Raw genomic sequence first — 23024 nt, forward strand, 5'->3', positions numbered from 1 at the left:
ACTTTTTCAAGTTCAGCAATAATTGAAATAGTGTCGAGTATGTCAGCTTCGGTCTTCCTGGCTTTCTCCTTCCATGCTTTGGTTGCCAAGTAACCAGATCCTCGACCACTTCTTTGCTTCTTTAACAATGACCGGCAAATTGGACCCACCTAAGACTGATTGTCTCTGAGATCTTAGGTGTTTCCCTTAATACAAGTCTTTATTTGTCATACGTTGTGACAATGAAATGTTGAGTGCTTTGCATAGTGGTCGTGTATTAGCATCCATCCAATCATTCCTGCATACTTTTGGTGTTTGTCCATGTTTCTGCACTATAAATTATGACTGAGTCATCTACTGCTCTGAAAAATCTTCATTTGTGATGTTCAGATAATCTTAAATTTCCATATCTTTTCTAACCTATTGCAGGCTGTCAATGCTTTTTACCATCCTTGTTATAATATCGGTCTCACTATTAACAATCCATGCACCATGCACCTAGGTATAAGAAGTCTTCCTTTGTTCAACTTTCTGTCCAGATGTGGGGTTATGTAAGTTGAATAGACAAACTTGGTTTTTGAAGAGTTTTTATTACTGCCAACAGAGCTGCATGTCAAGTCAACTCTGAGCAGTAGCTATTGGGCTTGGCTGGTTGTATTGGAGAGTTAAATTAAAAATCTTGTTTTGCAAATTAATTTTCTACTCTGTAAAAAGAAAGTTTTGTCTTAGAAATTTTAACTCTTTGCTGTGATATTTCTATTTTGAACTAAAACAAGCAACATATCGGTCAGAATAGCTCTGCTGTGGTTTTTTTGTAACATGTAAAGATGGTTCTGTTGTTTAGCTCTTCCACAGACTGTCTATCAACTGTACATTACAATGTCAACCTACAGACTACATGGAATCACACACTGTCTCTATCAACTGTACATTACAATGTCAACCTACAGGCTACATGGAATCACAGACTGTCTATCAACTGTACATTACAATGTTAACCTACAGGCTACATGGAATCATAGACTGTCTATCAACTGTACATTACAATGTTAACCTACAGGCTACATGGAATCACAGACTGTCTATCAACTGTACATTTCAATGTCAACCTACAGGCTACATGGAATCATAGACTGTCTATCAACTGTACATTACAATGTTAACCTACAGGCTACATGGAATCATAGACTGTCTATCAACTGTACATTACAATGTTAACCTACAGGCTACATGGAATCACAGACTGTCTATCAACTGTATGTTACAATGTTAACCTACAGACTACATGGAATCATAGACTGTCTATCAACTGTACCTTATATGTCAACCTACAGACTACATGGAATCACAGACTGTCTATCAACTGTATGTTACAATGTTAACCTACAGGCTACATGGAATCATAGACTGTCTATCAACTGTACATTACAATGTCAACCTACAGGCTACATGGAATCATAGACTGTCTATCAACTGTACATTACAATGTTAACCTACAGGCTACATGGAATCACAGACTGTCTATCAACTGTATGTTACAATGTTAACCTACAGACTACATGGAATCATAGACTGTCTATCAACTGTACCTTATATGTCAACCTACAGACTACATGGAATCACAGACTGTCTATCAACTGTATGTTACAATGTTAACCTACAGGCTACATGGAATCATAGACTGTCTATCAACTGTACATTACAATGTTAACCTACAGGCTACATGGAATCATAGACTGTCTATCAACTGTACATTACAATGTTAACCTACATACTACATGGAATCACAGACTGTCTATCAACTGTACAATACAATGTCAACCTACAGACTACATGGAATCACAGACTGTCTATCAACTGTACATTACAATGTTAACCTACAGGCTACATGGAATCACAGACTGTCTATCAACTGTACATTACAATGTTAACCTACAGGCTACATGGAATCATAGACTGTCTATCAACTGTACATTACAATGTTAACCTACAGGCTACATGGAATCATAGACTGTCTATCAACTGTACATTACAATGTTAACCTACAGGCTACATGGAATCATAGACTGTCTATCAACTGTACATTACAATGTTAACCTACATACTACATGGAATCACAGACTGTCTATCAACTGTACATTACAATGTCAACCTACAGACTACATGGAATCACAGACTGTCTATCAACTGTACATTTCAATGTTAACCTACAGGCTATACATGGAATCACAGACTGTCTATCAACTGTACATTACAATGTTAACCTACAGGCTACATGGAATCACAGACTGTCTATCAACTGTACATTACAATGTTAACCTACAGGCTAGATGGAATCATAGACTGTCTATCAACTGTACATTTCAATGTTAACCTACAGGCTACATGGAATCACAGACTGTCTATCAACTGTACATTACAATGTCAACCTACAGGCTACATGGAATCACAGACTGTCTATCAACTGTACATTTCAATGTTAACCTACAGGCTACATGGAATCACAGACTGTCTATCAAATGTATGTTACAATGTCAACCTACAGGCTACATGGAATCACAGACTGTCTATCAACTGTACATTTCAATGTTAACCTACAGGCTACATGGAATCACAGACTGTCTATCAACTGTACATTACAATGTCAACCTACAGGCTACATGGAATCACAGACTGCCTATCAACTGTATGTTACAATGTTAACCTACAGGCTACATGGAATCATAGACTGTCTATCAACTGTACCTTATATGTCAACCTACAGACTACATGGAATCACAGACTGTCTATCAACTGTACATTACAATGTTAACCTACAGGCTACATGGAATCATAGACTGTCTATCAACTGTACCTTATATGTCAACCTACAGACTACATGGAATCACAGACTGTCTATCAACTGTACATTACAATGTCAACCTACAGGCTACATGGAATCATAGACTGTCTATCAACTGTACATTACAATGTTAACCTACAGGCTACATGGAATCATAGACTGTCTATCGGATTGATTACACATTCATGATCACACCATACAATCAGAAATCCTGTCATTTGTGACATTTTGATACAAATTATACAATTATATACATAAAGCATTCTTACATTGGAGTTTATGTTTTTTTAACAAAAATCACATGTTTTTTTTACATAAAACGCACATCTATGGCGCCTAATTTACATGTACAAATGTACATTAAAAGTTGAACTCGTCAATTGATAAGTCAGGACCATCAATTGATAAGTCAGGACTGTCAAATGATATCAATTAATGAGTGGAAATGCATGAATGATATAGTCAAACTCCTGACGATGAATCAATCTGTACTACTAACAAACTGGTGTCTATAGTTGTTCTTGTTACCCCTTAGGATGGTTGATTGCCAAACCGTCTACGTCATGACACGTCATACCCTATAATACATCATATTTTGTCATACATTAATGATTTTAGGCTGTATCTTGACTACACATGCTTCAAAGTTTACATAATTTCCTACATATATCAACCACAATAATGCACACCTGTCCTATAAAGTTTGGCCACATGGCTTTCCCTTTTAAGGTGCAATTTGCCCTTACGGGAGGCATTCAGTTTACATCTGGTAAATTTTGTATGGAATTTACAGAATTTGTACATTCTGAATTTTGTGTTAGATAGTGTCTTACCTGGGTATACCCCAATAATACATGAAGACTTTTGTAATTTCTTCACTGCAACATTCTAAATGTTTCCAGATTAGATTATTGGTATAAATTTCCATGACAGCCCCTCCTTGGCTATCCCGTGCACCTGTAATATAACATAATACAAGGAGTATATAAATTTCAGCTCAGCTTGTACATTGTTTCTGCATAAATGTGCTTTTCAGTGTCTACATCCATTGCAAAAACTGTCTGTCTATTACTACAGTTGGACTGTAATTTGTACCTATTTGTCTATGATATATAAGGCATTCAAAGATTGCACAAACATGAGACCTGATGCTGCATTAAGGCATTCAAACCTTGAACAAACATGAGACATAACAAACATCCTCACTTGGTTGTTGCTATGGGTGTGATCATTGTTGCTAGGGATATTTGCATACATTTTTTGAATGTTTACTCACTTGCCTACCAGATGATCTTATTTAACCAAAATATACTGCCACTTGGTAGTTGCTAAGGGCATGGTCTTGGTTATTAGGGCCAGTTGTGTCAATGTGTTTGGAACAAAATCTGCAGAACACTTCTAGAAACATCTCGCCAAGTTCCAGTCTCATTGGCCAAGTGCTTTTTGAGATAAGGTTTTGACCAAAATTCACATTTTTACACCTAAGTTGCGTCTCACTCGTGAGATCATCATATGCTTAATATTTCTTCATCTATACACCCCCAGATGCATCCCCATTAAATTTCAGCCAAATCTGTAGACGGTGGTCTAATTGCTTTGCCCATGAACGGCTTCACCGTAATGGCGGTCAGTGATATCGATGCAAAACCTTTTCTAACATCTCATGTGTCTGTTAATAAGTAACTAATCACGTGGATAGCTAGTGATAACAGCATGTAGTTTCGAAACCCCCCCCCCTCCCCCCCCCCCCCCATGATAACCGTATGTTTGATAACAGAAAGTTTTTCTTGGTATAGGGCCTAATTGCCAAAGTTCGTTAATTATGCAAATGAGCAATTAATTGACAGCACTTAATTTCATTAAGAATGATCATATCTCTGTGCATAGTCAATACCTGTGGCAAGTTTCATCAAATTTGATAAAGCCCTTATGGATGCATGAGTTACAAACATTCATTAATATAATTTTACTGATATTGGTGGAACAAAATTTCTGCACAGACACACACACACACAGACAGACTGACAGACAGACAGCACCACGACATCAGCAGCCATACGGGAGCTAAAAAGTGTGTAAAATATTTGCTATTTTACATACAACAAACATTTTAAACATTTATTAATCTTTTACAATTAATTAAGTTACAACCAAGGATTTGGTAATATCATATATATTGTTTCACATTAAATTTTCAAGTAGGAAGCCATGATATAATTGTTTTATAAATTAAAATCCCAAATAAATACCCAATACCCAAGAAGTCAGTGACATTAAGAAGTGAATGACATCAAGAAGTGAATGACATCAAGAAGTGAGTGACATCAAGAAGTGAGTGACATTAAGTGAATGACATCAACAAGTGACATCAAGAAGTGAATGACATCAAGAAGTGAATGACATCAAGAAGTGACATTAAGTGAATGACATTATAAGTCTACTGTATTATTATTATTATTATTATTATTATTATTATTGTTATTATTACTATAATCATGAATTTGGAAACAGGTGTGAAGCATTGTGAACAAGTCATTGAGAATGACATAATCCCCACTATGATTGGGTTTTAAGGAACTGGAAGTTTATGTTGTCATTTTCTTGATATCACTACTCTGATCACGCAACAACACTTGTGAACCTAAATCAAACAGACTTAGATATGTTGTGTCTGCTCGTTGGACATGGAACATGCCTACTCTTCAAGATGACATGATGGAATAAACCATTCAACAATAAAGGATGGGTCGGATATGGGGGGGGAGGGGACCTGTTCAAGCGAGTTATGGCTTTGGACATGGAAAATTTGCAAATAAAATGGCTGCCAGGCAGCCATATTGGATCGTATCACATCATAAACATGTCTTCTGTCAAATTAGTTAGTTTTTGGTAGTCGTATCTTTGCTGACATGACGTACATGCCACTGTCCACATATACATGTACGTATCTCGGCCTCTCTGTAAATTGCTGTTGACATTCATTTCACTCAGAATAACACAATAAAAATGTCTTGAATTGTTCACGATAGTTTAAATAATATTTATGTCGACAGACGTCATTGACAAACAAATTTGTCACTAGACAAAACCTAGACTCGATTGGTATATCGCTACCACGTAGTAGTCAAGTACGCTCGACTTCGGAAAAAGTCGCTGTACCAGAAGGCCGGCCCGATCGGGGGAGGAGTAAGCTTAAACGTGGAAGCACATGTCATGTAATTGTATGTTGGCAAGTCTATGCCAATTGTTTTTGGTAAATACAGATGGATTTCGTAAATAGGACAAGTTTAATATTCATCATCAAAGAGCTTTAGCAGTTCATACATTCAAGGGGTGTGCATAGAAAATCATTGAAAGATCTTTTAACACAAGAAATCGTGTACTTGTACAGTGCAAGGTCACCGGAAGTACCGTACTTTCCGTACATGTAGTTTTGACTTGCACTTGTGAATTTAGTTTGCAGTCAATTTACCTAATACTGTCAAAAAATGAGTAATGTGTCCCACATGATGAAATATTTTGCCATCCGTTAAAAACAATTTTCGCGTTTTAAACAGTGTCCATATGTATCAACTTTTGGGAAACGACAGGCAAAATGTGCTTGTTTGTCACAAATAAGGCTGCAATTTTGCTATACAGGTCTAGGTTGCAAACATTTAGTGACATGCATATGCTTCGCATAGTAAACACCAGGACATTATTAAAATATCATAATCACTTGAAATATTTGATTCAACAAGTCATTGAGAATGACATAGTCCCCGCTATGATTGGGTTTTAAGGAACTGGCAGTTTATGTTGTCATTTTCTTGATATCACTACTCTGATCACACAACAACACTTGTGTGAACCAAAATCAAACAGACTTAGATATGTTGTGTCTGCTCGTTGGACATGGAACATGCCTACTCATGTTGTGTCTCCTCGTTGGACATGGGACATGCCTTCAAGATGACGTGATGGAATAAACCATTCAACAATAAAAGATGGGTCAGGTATGGGGGGGGGGGGGGGGGGGGGAGACCTGTTCAAGCATGTCTGAGTTATGGCTTTGAACATGGAAAAGTTGCAAACAAAATGGCTGCCAGGCAGCCATATTGGATCGTATCACAACGAAAATGGATATGCACATGTATGTCATAGAACACTGTCCTAATACCAACTTTGAATGAGATCTGTTCAAGCATGTCTGAGTTATGGCTTTGGACATAGAAAATCGCAAAAGGTCCAATCGATATATATGGCCGCCTAGCAGCCATTTTGGATCGTATCATGAAACAAATTGACGTGCATATGTATGCCATAGTATATTTCCCCTGTACCAAGTTTGAAAAAAATTGGTCCTGGCATCTCCAAGAAACGGCTCTGGACGGACGGACGGACGGACACACAACACACAGACGCACGGACAGACAGAACCCAATCCATAAGTCCCCATCCGGACATATGCACATGTACATGTATGTCATAAAACACTGTCCTAATACCAACTTTGAATGAGATCTGTTCAAGCATGTCTGAGTTATGGCTTTAGACAGGGAAAATTTGCAAAAAAAATGGCTTCTAGGCAGCCATATTGGATTGTATCACGAAACAAATTGACGTGCATATGTATGCCATTGTATTATGCCCCTGTACCAAGTTTGAAAAAACGGCTCTGGACGGACGGACGGACGGACGGACAAACAGACAGACGGTACCCAATCCATAATTCGACTAAAAAGCTATGAAGATAACCCAAATCTGGCTCCTATAAATTCACATAATGAACAGTATACTGGCAGATTCAATTCCAAAATATACTTTCTGTGACAAAATAAATGAGAATAAATAATACCTATGTGTAATCATTTTATATAATGGTACATGTAGATAACAATATTGATTGTTTAAAAAGTTCTCACATCAAAATAAACATTTCTCAGTATTCACTCCATATAACATACATCTCAATAACATAATGGCATTTCAAAAATGTGTGATTACACAGATTCCTATAAACTACATGTAAAGTTCTACAATCATCACGTTTTTAAAGTGTAACCCAATTTCAACCTTAGTTCCCTATTTATTCACATATTTTGGATTAAGCCTATAGACTTACATAGAAATGGGTAGTATCACTATAAGAACAGGGTTGGGGTTTGGTTGGACTCACCTGTCAACACTGCAGCCCCTGAATGTAGAACTTCAAAATTGACCTCTAACATTTGTATTGGTAATGGTTTTCCCAAACCTAGAATATTAGACCCATTATTACTACTGCTACTACTTGTATCACTGACATTAGAAACTGATGCTGTTGGTGTTGGCGTATAATCTCCTGTAGGTGTGTCAGCTGTTTCATGCCTCAAATGATCATTGCACTCCATCCCTGATTTATGTTTTGATCCCTTTCCTGTGAAAAAATAATAACGGAAGTATAAATTACTTTGTCTTTGCTTGGAATTGTCTTTTGTTATTGTCATTATTATGTGTTGGTCCGTATCTGATAGCAGAGCAAGATTCACAGTACCCGGTAGTATGTCATAATGTGTGTGTGTGTGTGTGTGTGTGTGTGTGGGGGGGGGGGGTGTATGTGTGTGTGGGGGTGGGTGGGTGGGTGCACACACACCCACCCACCCACCCACCCACCCGCACACACACACCTGTACACACACACGCGCGCGCGCACACACACACACACACACACACACACACACACACACACACACACACACACACAGCAATAAACTCTGGATGGTCTCAAAAAACAAAACTCAACTCACAGGGTTTCCAAAAATTCTGACTAGCTTTCTCTCTGTTAACTGGCCATCATCAGGTCAATATATAATCCCATGAAATCAATGTTAGTTTTACGTCATAAAAATCTATAATGCCAGAACTACTGAGCAGATTTGACTGAAATTTGGTGGGAGTATTATTTGGGGTGTGTCAATGTGGTGTCACTAGTGAGTATAATGCTTGGAACCAATGTGAACAATTCTGAAATGTGTAGGAAATGATTTTTATGATATCACTACATTGTACATAATCTTGTCAATTGCAATGTCAATATTGTAATCCAAAAGAATGTTGATCACAACTTGATGGGATTCTGTTTCATGGCTTGTTTTATTCAAATTCATATTTATGTTTATGATTTGTTTCTCCAATGGCCATATACTAGTCTTATATAAAGTCCCGTTTGATTTTTCAGATACATGGTATGGTGGTCCTTCTGTTTGTTTCAATGCGTGGTGGTGGACTTAGCACAACAAGTGGTTTCGTAAAAGAGATATATACACATAAGAACTATTAAGAAAACACGTGATAATGAAAGCAACAAGTTGTCATTGACAAGTAATGTATCAAATAGACACAGAAAAGAAGTAAATTAAGCAGCATGATCATTCAGTCAGATTATTTCGTCTCAAGCATAATTGCCGTTGACTTGTTTTTTGTTGCACTCTAATACTTTCTGATAATAAAATTTCTAACTGACATGTCTTGTCTGTCTTGTACACAGCAGTTTTACCATCGTGTGAGTGTTTCATTTTAGTTTTAAAGAGATCAGTGCTCCAAATCTGGAGTTAGTGGTATGTCTGATGGTCTTGGAAGAATGGTGGATTGTGTTCTACGGTCAGAGGGTACATTTACCTCACAAGACTGACCACTATATTAATGGTAATTTGACAATATCACATACTCCCCTACATTGTGTACATTCCACAGAAATAAACTTCAAAACGCTAACTAATTAAATCGCTAGTCACACAGCGAAATTACTTTCCATGTTACACATATAAATGACTTATGGCTCATTCATTTCAGGTGTGTGGGTTGCTTGTCAATGACTTATGGCTCATTCATTTCAGGTGTGTGGGTTGCTTGTCAAACTGATTTCACATTGTTGTCACTGTCACCATCCATTTCATTTTCCCCTAAATTAAAAAATAATATGCTATGACCCAACCCCAGAGAGAAATGTCATGGACCATGAGCACATCCTGCCAAATCTTATCTGTTACTATTTGTAAACATAAGGAAGTCATTGTTCTGATTACAGTTGTATGTCTAAGATTTCCCTGCCTGAAGTGGCACTGACATCATTTTCAGCCGTCATGCCCCCTTGGGTCATCTCCTCCACTAAGGGCTTCGATAAATGACGGAAATAATTTTAAATACTCATCCTTCCAGTAAATTGAGGTATCATACAATACAAATGACTATTACACTCACGATAAGTGGTGCGAGAATGATTTTATTCTGTATATTTTCCTAAGTTTTGTATCATTTTGATTGTAACTGTGAGACATACAAATGATAATGAAACATCATGAAATCAATAGGGTGTTGCATTTGAGTAGATGCTACGGCGTTTGTAACATCACATATAAGCTAAATGTATTTTGTTTATTTTACCAAGCCACTGTTATTGACTACAAAGTAAGCAATATCAAACATGCCGTATCTAAACACATGTAGCTTTAGAGTCCAGTGCTCACGCTACATCGCCAACTTGTCAGCAAGCCTTCCATGCATACGGTGGGTTGGCATCCCAGGAATTTCGTGGTAGTCAAGGGTGACAACCAATTTTTGAACTTGGTAGTCACTTTGTAAAAACTGACACGAGACTATGGCTAATTTGGAGCCCTGCAATGATAATCCCTACATATTTAACAGTATTGTTAGGTAGTCATTTTGTAAAAACTGACACGAGACTATTGCTAATTTGGAGCCTTGCAATGACAATCCCTACATATTTAACAGTACAATGATAATCCCTACATATTTAACAGTTACATTGATAATCCCTACATATTTAACAGTTACATTGATAATCCCTACATATTTAACAGTACATTGATAATCCCTACATATTTAACAGTTACATTGATAATCCCTACATATTTAACAGTTACATTGATTATCCCTACATATTTAACAGTTACATTGATAATCCCTACATATTTAACAGTTACATTGATAATCCCTACATATTTAACAGTACATTGATTATCCCTACATATTTAACAGTTACATTGATAATCCCTACATATTTAACAGTACATTGATAATCCCTACATATTTAACAGTACAATGATAATCCCTACATATTTAACAGTACATTGATAATCCCTACATATTTAACAGTACATTGATAATCCCTACATATTTAACAGTACGTTGATAATCCCTACATATTTAACAGTTACATTGATAATCCCTACATATTTAACAGTTACATTGATAATCCCTACATATTTAACAGTACATTGATAAGCCCTACATATTTAACAGTACATTGATAATCCCTACATATTTAACAGTACGTTGATAATCCCTACATATTTAACAGTTACATTGATAATCCCTACATATTTAACAGTTACATTGATAATCCCTACATATTTAACAGTACATTGATAATCCCTACATATTTAACAGTACATTGATAATCCCTACATATTTAACAGTACATTGATAATCCCTACATATTTAACAGTACATTGATAATCCCTACATATTTAAGTTACATTGATAATCCCTACATATTTAACAGTACATTGATAATCCCTACATATTTAAGTTACATTGATAATCCCTACATATTTAACAGTACATTGATAATCCCTACATATTTAACAGTACGTTGATAATCCCTACATATTTAACAGTTACATTGATAATCCCTACATATTTAACAGTACGTTGATAATCCCTACATATTTAACAGTTACATTGATAATCCCTACATATTTAACAGTACATTGATAATCCCTACATATTTAACAGTTACATTGATAATCCCTACATATTTAACAGTACATTGATAATCCCTACATATTTAACAGTTACATTGATAATCCCTACATATTTAACAGTACATTGATAATCCCTACATATTTAACAGTACATTGATAATCCCTACATATTTAACAGTACATTGATAATCCCTACATATTTAACAGTTACATTGATAATCCCTACATATTTAACAGTTACATTGATTATCCCTACATATTTAACAGTACATTGATAATCCCTACATATTTAACAGTTACATTGATAATCCCTACATATTTAACAGTACATTGATAATCCCTACATATTTAACAGTACATTGATAATCCCTACATATTTAACAGTACGTTGATAATCCCTACATATTTAACAGTACAATGATAATCCCTACATATTTAACAGTACATTGATAATCCCTACATATTTAACAGTTACATTGATAATCCCTACATATTTAACAGTACATTGATAATCCCTACATATTTAACAGTTACATTGATAATCCCTACATATTTAACAGTACAATGATAATCCCTACATATTTAACAGTTACATTGATAATCCCTACATATTTAAGTTACATTGATAATCCCTACATATTTAACAGTTACATTGATTATCCCTACATATTTAACAGTTACATTGATAATCCCTACATATTTAACAGTACATTGATAATCCCTACATATTTAACAGTACATTGATAATCCCTACATATTTAACAGTACATTGATAATCCCTACATATTTAACAGTACATTGATAATCCCTACATATTTAACAGTTACATTGATAATCCCTACATATTTAACAGTACATTGATAATCCCTACATATTTAACAGTTACATTGATAATCCCTACATATTTAACAGTACGTTGATAATCCCTACATATTTAACAGTACGTTGATAATCCCTACATATTTAACAGTTACATTGATAATCCCTACATATTTAACAGTTACATTGATTATTCCTACATATTTAACAGTTACATTGATAATCCCTACATATTTAACAGTACATTGATAATCCCTACATATTTAACAGTTACATTGATAATCCCTACATATTTAACAGTACGTTGATAATCCCAACATATTTAACAGTACAATGATAATCCCTACATATTTAACAGTACATTGATAATCCCTACATATTTAACAGTTACATTGATAATCCCTACATATTTAACAGTACGTTGATAATCCCTACATATTTAACAGTTACATTGATAATCCCTACATATTTAACAGTACGTTGATAATCCCTACATATTTAACAGTACGTTGATAATCCCTACATATTTAACAGTATTTAAATAGCTGGATGTGGTGAAATTTCAGGGAGTGACCAATTTCAATTACTAACATTGGATATCGCTGAATGCAATACCCAACAAGGACAGTGGATAGATAAAGTATTCTGAGAGATAAATGTATTACTAAACAGCCACCACAAAAAATATCCAAATATGCTCATGTGGGGTTTCTACAGGATGGTTAAAAAACTACATGTAACATGTTACATCACTTGGTGATATTGACTGAAATTGATTGGGCCAAACAAAACTTGGTGATGTTATTGTCTGTTACTGAAGGTATAGCTTACCTTCCTCTACAAGCACAGTCAACACCTCAGCTGTCTCCTCTCTTTTTTCAGTACTGCTCCCTCACCCCCCCCCCCCCTCCCCATTCCGATTTACTTTGTTGTTTTAACTGACAACATACTGGGCATTCCCTAGTCCTTGGGGAAACTCATAACTCAAACTCATAACTCATGGAAACTATCAAAAGAAAACACAGTTTTATTAAATAAACAGTGATAAAAAAGAGAAAATTTGTGGATGAACAACTCATCCTTAGTTACATCAATACCAGATGTAACAAGTCATTGAGAATGACATAGTCCCCGCTATAATTGGGTTTTAAGGAATTATCACTACTCTGATCACGCAACAACATTTGTGAACCTAAAACAAACAGACTTAGATATGTTGTGTGTGCTTGTTGGACATGGAATATGCCTCCAACAATAAAGGATTGGTTGGGTATGGGGGATCATATCAAGATGAAAATGGAGTCTGAGTTATGGCTTTGGACATGGAAAATTCACAAACAAAATGGCTGCCAGGCAGCCATATTGGATCGTACCACGACGAAAATGGATATGCACATGTATGTCATAGAACACTGTCCTAATATCAACTTTAAATGAGATCTGTTCAAGCATGTCTGAGTTATGGCTTTGGACATGAAAATTCACAAACAAAATGGCTGCTAGGCAGCCATATTGGATCGTATCATGACAACAATGAATATGCACATGTATGTCATAGAACACTGTCCTAATACCAACTTTGAATGAGATCTGTTAAAGCATGTCTGAGTTATGGCTCTAGACAGGGAAAATTCGCAAACAAAATGGTTGCTAGGCGGCCATATTGGATCGTATCATAAAACAAATTGACGTGCATATGTATGCCATAGTATGTTGCCCCTGTACCAAGTTTGAAAAAAATCGGTCCAGGCATCTCCAAGAAACAGCTGCGGACGGACGGACGCACGGACGGACGGATGCACGGACGCACGCACGGACGGACGGACAGACGGAACCCAATCCATAAGTCCCCGTTCCGGACTTCGTCCGCGGGGACTAAAAAGAAATGTATCAACACAGGACAAACACAACCTGCTCAAGGTCAGCAACAGAACTTTGGGCCCTCAGTCAACAAATACAACATAATTTTGAAAGAAAATGTTGATGAGAAGAAAAACATATTTACAAGAAGAAATAAGGTATGATACAAAATCTCAAGAAATGGAAAGCCTGGAGCAATTTTCAACGCTAGTGTAATGACGGTCAGTCAGTATTGACTAGCAGATAGTGTAATGACGGTCAGTTAGTCATGACTAGCAGTTAGTGTAATGATGGTCAGTCAGTATTGACTAGTAGTTAGTGTAATGATGGTCAGTTAGTCATGACTAGCAGTTAGTGTAATGACGGTCAGTTAGTCATGACTAGCAGTTAGTGTAATGATGGTCAGTCAGTATTGACTAGCAGCAAGTGTAATCAGGGGTCGAAATAATGGCCTTTTACTTGCCCTGGGCAAGTGATTTCACAGCTTGGGCAAGTTGTTTTGAAAAGTACTTGTCCCAAGGGGCAAGGAGAATTTCTTATGATTATCAATCAGGGATGTTTTTTTGCCTGTGTTCATGCTGTACTTATCAGACACTGCACATGTCTGATAGGATTTTGGATACATTGTATAACCAAGGTGCCAACAAGTCTGGAAAATTATAACATTGTAGCAATATTGAGAAGATGTCTTTCTTGACTGACCACTTTTAAAAACAATCTGGACCTGCTGTCCTTGACATACTTTGTTTACTCTATCAAGAAAACATACCTGGAATGATCAGTGAACTCATTGAATATTGTTCATCAACAGTAAATTACAGCATTATTTTTCAGGTTTTGGGTGTTTGAATCAACTGCAAATGTTACAACAGTCACTTTATTTGAAAACACTACTAGGAAAATATAAACAAACAAGTCATTGATAATGACATAGTCCCCGCTATAGTTGGGTTTTAAGGAATTATCACTACTCTGATCATGCAACAACATTTGTGAACCTAAAACAAACAGACTTAGATATGTTGTGTCTGCTTGTTGGACATGGAATATGCCTCCAACAATAAAGGATTGGTTGGGTATGGGGGATCATATCATGATGAAAATGGAGTCTGAGTTATGGCTTTGGACATGGAAAATTCACAAACAAATGGCTGCCAGGCAGCCATATTGGATCGTATCACGACGAAAATGGATATGCACATGTATGTCATAGAACACTGGCCTAATGCCAACTTTAAATGAGATCTGTTCAAACATGTCTGAGTTATGGCTTTGGACATGAGAATTCGCAAACAAAATGGCTGCCAGGCAGCCATATTGGATCGAATCACAACGAAAATGGATATGCACATGTATGTCATAGAACACTGTCCTAATACCAACTTTGAATGAGATTTGTTTAAGCATGTCTGAGTTATGGCTTTGGACATGGAAAATTCACAAACAAAATGGCTGCCAGGCAGCCATATTGGATCGTATCACGACGAAAATGGATATACACATGTATGTCATAGAACACTGTCCTAATACCAACTTTGAATGAGATCTGTTCAAGCATGTCTGAGTTATGGCTTTGGACATGAAAATTCACAAACAAAATGGCTACCAGGCAGCCATATTGGATCGTATCACAATGAAAATGGATATGCACATGCATGTCATAGAACACTGTCCTAATACTAACTTTGAATGAGATCTGTTAAAGCATGTCTGAGTTATGGCTTTAGACAGGGAAAATTCGCAAACAAAATGGTTGCTAGGCGGCCATATTGGATCGTATCATAAAACAAATTGACGTGCATATGTATGCCATAGTATGTTGCCCCTGTACCAAGTTTGAAAAAAATCGGTCCAGGCATCTCCAAGAAACAGCTGCGGACGGACGGACAGACGGACGGACGGATGGACGGACGCACGGACGGACGGACAGACGGAACCCAATCCATAAGTCCCCGTTCCGGACTTTGTCCGCGGGGACTAATCATACTGGGAGAAAAATAGTTGGTGAGGATGAGGAAGGAAACAAAATATATTGACATGGTGGAAAAGGAAATACTTAGATTTAGAAAGATTTTACATCAGCGTTGAAATAAATGTTAATTTTTATATTGATAGCTTATGAAAGTGCTGAAAAAATTATTTTAACAACTACTTTTTACAAGTGAACAAAAAATTGTATGCTATGCTATAGTATGAATATTAATTAGGCCATGAAAATTAATATTATTTAGGACACCTGTTTATTGTGGAGAGAAATTTTCAGTACCCACAGAAACTTTCAAAGTGACATTTTTTGATAATAAACAAAAGAAAGCCCAATCAATCACAACAGTGCATTTGTAAGCCACACAAAAATACCCCACTATTTGGAATGGGCAAGCACTTTTTGATTTGGGCAAGCACTTTTTGTTTTCTACTTGCCCAGTGGACAAGCGAAATTTTTTCATTATTTCGACCCTTGGTAATGACAGTCAGTTAGTCATGACTAGCAGTTAGTGTAATGATGGTCAGTTAGTCATGACTCGCAGATAGTGTAATGACCAGTCAGTTAGTCATGACTCACAGATAATGTAATGACAGTCAGTTAGTCATGACTCGCAGATAATGTAATGACAGTCAGTTAGTCATGACTAGCAGATAATGTAATGACAGTCAGTTAGTCATGACTAGCAGTTAGTGTAATGATGGTCAGTTAGTCATGACTAGCAGTTAGTGTAATGAAAGTCAGTTAGTCATGACTAGTAGTTAGTGTAATGACAGTCAGTTAGTCATGACTAGCAGTTAGTGTAATGATGGTCAGTTAGTCATGACTCGCAGATAGTGTAATGAAAGTCAGTTAGTCATGACTAGCAGATAGTGTAATGACGGTCAGTTAGTCATGACTAGCAGATAGTGTAATGAAAGTCAGTTAGTAATGACTCGCAGATAGTGTAATGATGGTCAGTTAGTCATGACTAGCAGTAAACAACGTCTGTGGTACGGACCTTATTTTTGAAACTCACGAAAAAGAAATTACTCTCAGGAAAATGATGTATCATCAAAAAGAGGAGAACTTGTTCTAACCCTCCATTTAATTAAAAATGCCATAAAAACTGAGGAACATAAAAAAAATCACAATTCAAAATTTACCTAGGGCCTGTCAACAACAGCTGTTATAATCAGATGAGCTCTCAGCAGTGAGTGTGGTGATTGCAGTCAAATTTTAACAATTTTCAGGGCAACATCAAACTTTCGTCACTGATATTCAAAAATACACAACTCTGACATAAGTTAGACAGTTTATTGACAATATTGAACATTGTTTATTCGTTAAAACCTCATAGGAACAGTAATGGTAATCCACCTTACAAAGTCACAGGTTTAATTATGTTTGGTCAGGTGACAAATGTAGGTCACGATGCCAGTTTTATGCTAATTGTAATCAGGCATGCACAGAACTCAGTTGACAGTATTCGATCAACTAGACATATGTGTAATCCCTGTTATCTTTGCAATATATGTGATCATTTGGCTGGTGCTACATTTTTTATGTGGTAGCCCTGTTAGACGTGATTTTAAAAGAAATAGGCTACACATAAATGCTACAGACTGCATGCAATATGCAAGAAAAAGCTTGACTTTGATAATTGACCCTGACAGGCAAGGTCAAGGTCAGAAGTCACTGTCTGAAAAGAAAGCTGGCATGTGATTATATGGGTAATACAATTGAATGGACTCTCTATATAAAAAAAATAATTGAGTTATGCACTAATACATTGATTTGTTACTCCAAATATGGCAGCCATTCAGTAAAACTAATATGAGCTCTAAAAGTAAACCTTGTGTATATTTCTTTTCTTCTATATTACCTGTGAATATGATTTTAATCAACTTGGCAAGACATAAATACTACAAAGAATTAGTGATACGCATAAAATGGCTTGATTTTGATAATTGACCCAAAAGGTCAAGGTCAAAAGTCAATGTCTTGAAGACAGCTTGTACCTGATAATATGTGGGTAGACACTTGAATGAACACTCTAGGTATTACCCTTTTTTGAGATATTCCATAAATATTTATTTTTAACTACAAATATGGTCACCATTTGGTCAAATTTGCATATTGTGAAACAAAGTGACGTGACTATGTACCATATGGCAAGTCACCTTTGTGCCAGATTTCAATGAAATCAGATATTGCATGTCTGTCATTATAGGAGCAGGGATGGACACACAGATGGACGGACGGAGCCCATTGTAATAGTCTCTGGGGTGAGGGAGGAAACTACAAAATACAAGAAAAGGTGTGGTTTCCAGTTCACATGCATAGACTCTCTAGGGAGGTAAACCACAGATCAGCTCATGAATGTAAAGCAGATGTTTATTATTAAGGCCAATGACCTCAAATATGTTGTGGTGCACCTCTTTCCAAGTTTCAGGAAAACTGGTACTGTGCATATGGTATGGATTACAGTAACTATTCCCACTGATCCACTCCTTGTACAATAACCATTTCCAATCAGAAAAGTCAATGGGATTACTGTGCTACTGGCAACTGGTTAATGCAAAATCATTAAGAACAAGTCTTCAATCGAAGACATACTGCCCCAACTTATATGTTTTATGGCAAAGTTATCGCGCAAATTTAAATGGTGTCTCGAAATACAAAACTTCACAATTTATTGACCAATTTGCTAGTTGACCTTGAATATGGAGATCAAAGGCAAAGGTCAAGATGTGAAAAGAAAGATGACCTTTGGGGTATAGACATTTAAATACAGTCTTTGTTTATTCAACTTCTTGAGTTAAGATAGAAAGAAAAATTCCAGTCATTTCACCTTGAAAATGTTTGTCTAGGTCAAAGGTCACAGTCTCATTAGAAAGCTCATAATTGTTACTGTGAGGGCAGACTCTCAAGCAGCGTGCAAAATTAACGCTGGTCCTTCGCTCCGAGACCAACAGATCCATTCGGACCGACAGTTTTTTAGAATTACAACAACTTATCGGTCCTTATGACCAATTCAAATTTGGAGTAAATAATAACATTTACTCAAAGATATATCCAATTTCACCTACATGAATCTGATCTTGTGTTACCTATTTTACTCTTGACATCTCGTTCAAGTCAAGCGACAGAGCAAGCTCGCTACATGTGTTGTTGTCAATGTTGATATCATGTCTGCATATGACGTAGTATACAGCATTTACTTTATAAAATTATGTTAGCAAACACATGATTGGTTGAATTTATCTAATTATTTGTGTCTTGACAAATCAGAATGTCTTAGACAAGCAGACTCATTTTCGCATTCAGCGTATGCATCTTTTTTCCGCCATATAATAATCACTTTTGTAAAGTTTACAGTTCGAAGTGTATGAAACTTTTAACGTGTTTGAGACAGTTCCACGTTGTATTTATAAGTATGTGGCGATATTTAGAAGGTGGCAATGAGCTTCCAAAGAAGAAGACAACACAGACACTGTTTTTTAAAGGCTGGTATTAAAGCGAGTAAATGTTAGCAGGTTTCCCAATCAATTTACCGCAGTTCCCCATGTGTGTGGCTATGATCTAAGCAAAACGACAAAAAACATATACATGTAAACTACTCTGAAAATGGCATTTTAAAGAAGGCAGGTACGCTTCCTAAAATATCTTCAGTGCGATAGGTTTGGGGTTTTTTTGTAACAGTACATTTTTGTAAACACTGAAAGAAGACGAAACTGCTCTGTTCACTGTGTGGATGGAAATTGAAATAAAGCGAATACATAGTTTTCAAGAGGGATAGTTATCCAACAAAACTTTCTGCTATAATGAATTTGTGGGTCTACGTTTGCTAAGAGTGGGAACACTACATCAGCTGTTGACTCAGACGATGAATCTGACTTTGGATTATGTGATTCAGAATTTTGTGAATCGTACAGTGAGGAAGGAGAGGACTGTGATCCCTTAGAGATTGCAGATAATGTAGATTTAATTAATCATTCACCCACATTATCTACAATCTATGGATCTGTATTTCTATGGAAAGAATACATTCAGTCTCAGACCACTATAGTCTATAGGAACAGATTATGCGAGAATGAATATTCATAGTCTCTGGGTTCATAGTTATAAATGAAAATCTCTACTCACAGAGTCAAAAATTACTTGGTTGCGAATCCAAAATTTGCTTCCAAGTTATTTGTTGACTCTGTAAGTGGAAAGTTTCAATTGTAAGAACAGATTGATGAAATAAAAGTGGATAGTAAACAGTTTGTTGTACTCTCTTTTACTTTATTAAAAGATATGTTGTATCATATTAAAGTTCAAAGTCATTTAATCTGTAATGGGGGGGGGGGGGGGGGGGGGTCGCGATGTAGATACAGGTTGTGAATGTGAACTGCGTTGAATATGGACCAGCAGTTTTCCTTAAGGACCAGCAGCATTTGCTACATGTTAGCCCTTATGACCAGTAGTCATTTTCCCTTAAATTCACACACTGCTCTCAAGTGTTGTCCATATGTATCAAACTTTTGGCAATACCAGGCAAAATATGCTGGTTTATCATGCCATTTTGCTATTCAGGTCAGGTCATGAAATTTAGTGAAGTAGATATGCCTCGCATACTAAGGTAAAAACCAAATCATCATCACTAGAAATGTTTTATTCAACAAGTCATTGAGAATGACATAGTCCCCGCTATGCTTGGGTTTTAAGGAACTGGCAGTTTATGTTGCCATTTTCTTGATATCACTACTCTGATCACACAACAACACTTGTGAACCTAAATCAAACAGACTTAGATATGTTGTGTCTGCTTATTGGACATGGAAAATGCCTACTCATGTTGTGTCTCCTTGTTGGACATGGGACATGCCTACTCTTCATGATCGTGTGATGGAATAAACCATTCAACAATAAAGGATGGGTCGGGGGGGGGGGGGGGGGGGGGGAACCTGTTCAAGCATGTCTGAGTTATGGCTTTGGCCATGAAAACTGCGCCAGCAAAATCACTACCAGGCAGCCATGTCGGAAATTCGCAAACAAAATGGCTGCTAGGCAGCCATATTGGATCGTATCACGACAACAATGAATATGCACATGTATGTTACAGAACACTGTCCTAATACCAACTTTGAATGAGATTTGTTTAAGCATGTCTGAGTTATGGCTTTGGACATGGAAAATTCGCAAACAAAATGGCTGCCAGGCAGCCATATTGGATCGTATCACGATGAAAATGGATATGCACATGTATGTCATAGATCTGTTCAAGCATGTCTGAGTTATGGCTTTAGACATGGAAAATTCGCAAACAAAATGGCTGCTAGGCGGCCATATTGGATCGTATCATGACAACAATGAATATGCACATGTATGTCATAGACACTGTCCTAATACCAACTTTGAATGAGATCTGTTCAAGCATGTCTGAGTTATGGCTTTAGACTGGGAAAATTCGCAAAGAAAATGGCTGCTAGGCGGCCATGTTGGATCGTGTCATGAAACAAATTGACGTGCATATGTATGCCATTGTATGTTGCCCCTGTACCAAGTTTGAAAAAAATTGGTCCAGAAATCTCCAAAAAACGGCTCTGGACGGAGGGACAGACAGACGGACGGACGGAACCCAATCCATAAGTCCCCGTCCCGGACTTCATCCGGCAGGGACTAAAAAGCTATGAAGATAACCCAATTTTGACCTTGGAAAAGACTTCCAAGGTCAAGGTCTTAAAAAAAAGCTAATATTTAATGATATGGATGTAGGCAATTGAATGGTGTCACTACGTATTATACCTCCACAGTTATGATGTATATTGTGAAATTTAACAACAAATATGGCCACCATTCAGCCATGTTTGATTTGGTCATAAAACAAAGTGGCGTGCATATGTCTCACATACAATATAGTATGTTACCCCTATGCCAGGTTTGGTTGACAACAAATATGGCCACCATTCGGCCATATTTGATTTGGTTGTAAAATAAAATGTCTCACATACAATGTTACCCTTATGCCAGGTTTGGTTGAAATCAGTTGGTGCATGTCAGAGATGTGAGGGTGAATGCATGCACACACACACACACACACACACGCATGCATACACAAATGGCCGAATGGATGGCCGTAAGAACCCAATGCATAAGTCTCCTCCAGGCACCCTTTGGGAACTATATCAATCAAAAGTCTGTCTGAAAAGACTATTTTCTGATTAATTTCAATTTGAAACAGTCATAAAATTTTACGAATGACAGAGGCATTACAGTTATAAACACAGAAATTACAAACCTGTAGATGATTTTGTCACCGGCAGTTCATTTGGCTGTTGAAGCTGAGGTTCTGAGGCACTCTTCTGACAACTAGAGGCCTTCTTCTGTTCCTTATTCCCTGATTTTTTCCGGCTTTTCTTTTCTAATAGCACAGGACCTATGATTTCTTGCCAGGACATACGTTCTAATCCTGCTTCAGTACTAACAACACAGTGTTCGAGTACCATACGATTTTCATCTGGATTCAGACTATGAAGCCATTCCATTGTAAATAAGATCTCGTAAGTTTCCTGCGGAATCAAAATGCTGTGTATTCGTCCATGGTACACATATGTAAGTGCTAACAATATAGTTCCAGGCACGGGTGATTTCAACTGAAGGTAAAAATCTCCAGTCTTTAGACAGTCATCACTGAGTTCCAGTAAGTGTACAATGACTCGGTCTTCAAAACACAGTGGCCATCCCTCATCCTTGGGTTTCCGTTTTCCTTGGATCTGGAACTGCAACTGGAAAGGAAACCAGTGAGTTCATAAAATGAGAACAGTAA

General features: G+C 36.8%; 1 protein-coding gene across 2 annotated transcripts in view; it reads right to left on the reverse strand.

Moving 5' to 3' along the window:
* The window catches only part of LOC144437321 (puratrophin-1-like), a 148123-nt gene that overhangs the window by 71242 nt on the left and 53857 nt on the right, over positions 1-23024 (reverse strand). For both annotated transcript variants that reach the window (XM_078126244.1, XM_078126243.1), the window contains exons 3-5: positions 22497-22983; positions 7980-8219; positions 3655-3778 (exon numbers count right to left, since the gene is read on the reverse strand). In XM_078126244.1, coding sequence (XP_077982370.1) covers positions 3655-3778; positions 7980-8219; positions 22497-22983 — 851 coding nt within the window. The remainder of the gene's footprint in view (positions 1-3654; positions 3779-7979; positions 8220-22496; positions 22984-23024) is intronic.

This window comes from Glandiceps talaboti, chromosome 7 (genome assembly GCF_964340395.1).
Source record: "Glandiceps talaboti chromosome 7, keGlaTala1.1, whole genome shotgun sequence".
NCBI classification, from domain to species: Eukaryota; Metazoa; Hemichordata; class Enteropneusta; family Spengelidae; genus Glandiceps; species Glandiceps talaboti.